This window comes from Blennius ocellaris, assembly GCF_963422515.1.
Source record: "Blennius ocellaris genome assembly, chromosome: 8".
In the NCBI taxonomy this organism is placed as follows: Eukaryota; Metazoa; Chordata; class Actinopteri; order Blenniiformes; family Blenniidae; genus Blennius; species Blennius ocellaris.
Genome location: NC_137657.1, coordinates 5,162,513 through 5,168,036, shown reverse-complemented (window position 1 = coordinate 5,168,036; position 5,524 = coordinate 5,162,513). Strand labels below are relative to the sequence as shown.

The following is a 5,524-nucleotide window of genomic DNA, read 5'->3' as shown; positions in this document are numbered from 1 at the left end:
CCTCGCCGCCACGCCTCCGTCACGCTCACCGGCAGAAACACTGACTCTACACTCTCCTCCCCTCCTCAGCCATGGAGTTCCACGAGAACCTGCACGACCTGGCCGTGAAGGAAGGGCTCAAGGGCCGCAAGCTGCACAAGGCCGTGGAGAGCTTCACCTGGAACATCACCATCCTCAAGGTGAGAGCGTCAGGGCCGCCTCTCGCTGTGGCCCAGATTAAACCTGCTTCATGGAAACACCAGGGCTCTACAAGCTATTTAATATTAGTGATGGTAGTCAGTGGGAGGAAGAAGCTCTATAATCTGATGTTAGAGGAGGAATATGCTCTATAATCTGATGTTAGAGGAGGAAGATGCTCTATAATCTGGTGTTAGAGGAGGAAGATGCTCTATAATCTGATGTTAGGGGGGGAATATGCTCTATAATCTGATGTTAGAGTAGGAAGATGCTCTATAATCTGGTGTTAGAGGAGGAAGATGCTCTATGATGTGCTGTTAGAGGAGGAAGATGCTCTATAATCTGATGTTAGAGGCGGGAGATGCTCTATAATCTGATGTTAGAGGAGGAAGATGCTCTATAATCTGATGTTAGAGTGGGGAGATGCTCTATAATCTGATGTTAGAGGAGGAAGATGCTCAATAATCTGATGTTAGAGGAGGAAGATGCTCTATAATCTGCTGTTAGAGGAGGGAGATGCTCTATAATCTGATGTTAGAGGAGGAAGATGCTCTATAATCTGATGTTAGAGGAGGAAGATGCTCTATAATCTGATGTTAGAGGCGGGAGATGCTCTATAATCTGATGTTAGGGGAAGGAGATGCTCTATAATCTCATGTTAGAGTGGGGAGATGCTCTATAATCTGCTGTTAGAGGAGTAAGATGCTCTATAATCTGGTGTTAGAGGAGGAAGATGCTCTATAATCTGATGATAGAGGAGTAAAATGCTCTATAATCTGATGTTAGAGGAGGACGATGCTCTACAATCTGATGCTAGAGGAGGAAGATGCTCTATAATCTGGATGTTAGAGGAGGAATATGCTCTATAATATGGATATTAGCGGAGGAAGATGCTCTATAATCTGATTGTTAGAAGAGGAAGATGCTCTATAATCTGATGTTAGAGGAGGAAGATGCTCTATAATCTGATGTTAGAGGAGGAAGATGCTCTATAATCTGATGTTAGAGGAGTAAGATGCTCTATAATCTGATGTTAGAGGAGGAAGATGCTCTATAATCTGATGTTAGAGGAGGAAGATGCTCTATAATCTGATGTTTGAGGCGGAATGTGCTCTATAATCTGATGTTTGGGGAGGAAGATGCTCTATAATCTGATGTTAGAGGAGGAAGATGCTCTATAATCTGATGTTAGAGGAGTAAGATGCTCTATAATCTGCTGTTAGAGGAGGAAGATGCTCTATAATCTGATGTTAGAGGCGGAAGATGCTCTATAATCTGACGTTAGCATTTCTACCACATATGAAACAATGATTTCTGTCCACTTTTTAATAATGGCACAATTTTGGAACACATTTCCTTTTACATGTTTAAAATCCTGTCATTCTGAATTTAGATAATGTGAGACTTGAATTATCGCAATATATTCAGTTTTTTTTCACAATGTGTTCATCAGTAAATTGTGTGACGCTAATTTAAAGAAATTAAGACACGAAAAAAATGGCAACAAACCTGCAAACACAGACAAAAGTTCTGATTGAAAAAGCCCAATAAAGCTTCCGTATATAAAACTGTGCTGCTAATTACTTCATACTAATCATTCACAGCCCAGAAGTAATATGATAGCATGTATATAACATTATAACTCAAAGCACAAACAGGGAATCAAAGGCTTATCAGAAGTAAATGAAGTCTTTGTTAAAGATTTACTAGGAACTGGTTGACGTCTCTCTGTGCTCTGTGACACACGAGCTGAGAAGTGAGCAAACAACACTGAGTGCAGGTTTATGAGCCGCGCCGTCTCTTTACATCCACACAATAAATCCAACAACGTAAACAATGTACAGCGCAGACACCTTTTCCAGCGTGTGCTCTGCCTTTTGCCAAATGTCAGACGGGACATTTGGCCTCCGCCTCCAGGCTCCGCCTCCAGGCTCCGCCTCCCGGGACCTGAACTCGGACTGAACTCTGCATGACGGATGGAATCGACAACGTCGACAGGGCCGCCACGTTGATCGGCTTCATTCACTCAGGGCAACATTGTTGGTAGTTTGTTGATGGAAACAAAAGGGAAAGTGTGAAAAATGTGGATAAGAGCCTTAAATACAGTGTAGTATCATAAAGGATTACAGGAATAAGAGATTATCCACATTTCTGAAGCTGGAATCAGATAATCCAACATTATTAGACTCAGACCACATTAGTGGTTTTTGAGTTAAAGACTACTAATATCGTCAAACTTTTTCGCATCAATCTTGAGTTTCACGTATCCCAGTTGCCATTTGAAATTAATTCAGTTTTTGAAACTGTCACGATTTCTCCTCATCGAGTTTCAATGAAGATTTGTGCTTAATGGAGACAGAAACCCGTCGCTACGAACATCTGAGTGATTTATCAGCTTCTTCTGTTGTTTGGCCGAATGTAAGATTGTAGTGACTCACTGCACCATCTTGTGGTGGAAAATTCATATTACAATGCTGCTTGGGTCAGCAAATTCAGATTTTTATTTCAAAATGGGGTACCGTTTTTTAAGTAAATGCAGATTTTTATTTTCTTTAAACAGCACTCAGGAGACCCGAGCTCAGTTCGCCCCCTGCTGGCTGTAAGCAGCAGTGCTGGCGGCTGTTAGACCACAACCATTGTTTACAGTAAATCTTTATATAAAACTAAGTCAAGAGTCTCTGGAATTAGATATTTAATCAAATAATGTCATTAATTGTGATTATATTGAAAATATTCACCCAAAAAGCTATTTAGACAGATTAGTGTAGCACGGAAAAGGATAATTGAAATTTCTACCTCTCTATCGGAGGATTATTTATTATAGAATTTACAATGTTATGTCACAATACTGTCTACATTTATTTAAGTGTATTTAATTTAAGGATGAAGGATATACTTCCACAGGTAAACGACCACCAACGAAGCACCGTCTTTCATTAGTTTGCCGCAAATCTTCACAAGACGACACTGAAATGTGAAATGCGGTCAAATCTGCCTGAAACGAGTGTTTCCATGGTGTGTGAAGACAGAAAGTCTCTGTTGAGCCTCTTTTACGTGGCCAGAAATCAAATGCTAAAAGCTGCAAGACAAGATAAATTCGTGGTTCTTCTGTCATTCCTACTATAAACCATGTTAAAGACACTTATGAAAGAAGAATTCTCTGGCATCACATTGACTCGTGACTTTTCGTAAAAGGCTGCTGCAAGATATCAGAAATGTATTCAAAATATGCGTAGAAACTGCAATAAATTATGTTTCCAGCACTGTTGTTCAATATATACGTATATTGTATTCCACCAGTCGGATGTCGTTCCAACAAATCCACCAACAAACAAAACAGACGAAATTCATATGGTTGAATTCAGACTCATCGCACACCTGGATCTATTTCGTCGTCATTTCAACAATTTAGCGCCAAAAGTAGCTTTAAAACAACAAAACTGTCGGTGGAAACGAGCATCGGTCAAAATAAAAACAGTTGTAATACCAGTTTGAGCCACTAGGTGGTGCAGGGAGTCCAGCCAAAAACACACGACGGGATCAAAGGGTGTAAAATTACTGGGTAAAACATGGCGAGTCGTAACAAACCTACCGAATCATTTCCCACTGTTGGGTCGTCCTCCCATCGGGTTAGCGTTTCGATTCCCCGTCTTCTCAAACCTTACCCCCTCGCCCCTCCCCCCTCCCCCCCCCCCCCCCCGCAGGGCCAGGCGGACCTCCTGAAACACGCCCGGGGCGAAGTCCAGGAGAACCTGAAGCAGATCCACTACGCGGCGCTGACCTGTAACCTGAGCAAAGGCGGCGCGTCCGGCGGCTCGTCCAGCTCCTCGGAGTCCCGCGGCCGCCGCAGCCTGGAGGCCATCCCGGAGAAGGCCACCGGCGAGGACGAGCTCACCGACGAGGAAAACTGAAACACACGGCCGTCCTGCACCACTCAGTGTCTTTACCCAGGCCTCATTGACACACACACACACACACACACATACACACACACACACACACACACACACACACACACACACACACACACACACACACACACACACACACACCATCGTGTACATTCCTGCACCCCGAGCACGGCCTCGTCCTCGTCCAGAAAATCTGAGCCTGAAGTCAAGTTGCGGGGAAAAAATCACCTTCACCTCCGATCACCAAGCTCAAACTTCTTCCACCTCTGTAGTATGTATTACATTATGTAATACTTATTTTAATTATTATGTAATAACGCCGCATTTTGTCATAAAGTTTAATATGTAATGTATGCAACATGTAGTACATGTTTTTAATGCATTGTATCAACTCTAATAATGACATACAATAATAATAATAATGTGTTTATGTCTTGCAAAATGTCACCCATCATTTTAATGTCGGTAATAATTAATGAATGTAGCTTTAGTTTCTAGCTTGTGAACAACATTACTCCATTACAATGACAACAGTTACTTTTAGGCCTGAGCAATAAAACATCCTACTAGTTTGGTTTTTTTGTCTTTTTTTTTTTTTAAGGAAATCCAAATTAAGCTAGAAAGCATAATGTTACTCTGATGGCTTTTCTAATTAACGCATCAATTTTGATGATTTATTACAAAATGCACCAAATTATTACATTTTCTTAAAAAATAAAATAAAAGTAGAGCACCTGCATTTTGTAACTGTTGCCAATATGTAACAAGTTATGACAAAAGGCAACGTTTATTAAAATATACAGCAGATAATTACAAGGTGCGGTTTCATTACATACCGAGTTGAACATGTGTTACATTGTTACATAATGCGGCTCGACACACCCGTATGTTGTAATAACTGTTGCAATATGTAACAAGTCATTACAAGATGAATCAGTTGATTACATAATGCGATCAAGAACTTTATTACAAAATGCGGCATTATCACATGTTGAGTTGAGCATTTATTACATTACTACATCTTACCCCCCCCCCCCCCCCCCCCCCCCACCACCACTATACCAGCCACAATGACTGTTCAGGACGACTCAGCAGGAAGTGGAGGCTCGTCCCAGGAGATTTCTATAAGCACAATTTTTTTCTGGAGTTCTGAATGTAACGGGAAACAAGGAGGAGGAGGAGGAGGAGGAGGAGGAGAAGGAAGAGGAGGAGGAGGAACTGCGGGAAGAGGAAGGAACCCGAAGAGAAATGAGCTGTTTACAATAAATGACCTTCGTCCATGTTCTCGTCTGCCAAAATCCCATCCCGACATGTATATATGGAGTTTCCTGTTACCCTATTTTTTTTTCTTCTTCTTCTTTTTTTCTGCAGAGTGCATCATTGTATTATTGTATACTGGGGAAATAGAAGATTTTTTATTTTATAATATATATATA

At 41.3% G+C, this 5,524-nt stretch overlaps 1 protein-coding gene across 1 annotated transcript in view; it reads left to right on the top strand.

Moving 5' to 3' along the window:
- Positions 1-4,088, top strand: part of LOC308133767 (paired box protein Pax-2-like) — a gene marked incomplete at both ends in the record, with an annotated part of 17,288 nt that extends 13,200 nt beyond the window's left edge. Inside the window, 2 exons of the mRNA XM_080501278.1 lie at positions 70-179; positions 3,882-4,088. Of these exons, the coding sequence (XP_080357404.1) occupies positions 70-179; positions 3,882-4,088 (317 nt within the window). The remainder of the gene's footprint in view (positions 1-69; positions 180-3,881) is intronic.
- Positions 4,089-5,524: the final 1,436 nt, after the last annotated feature.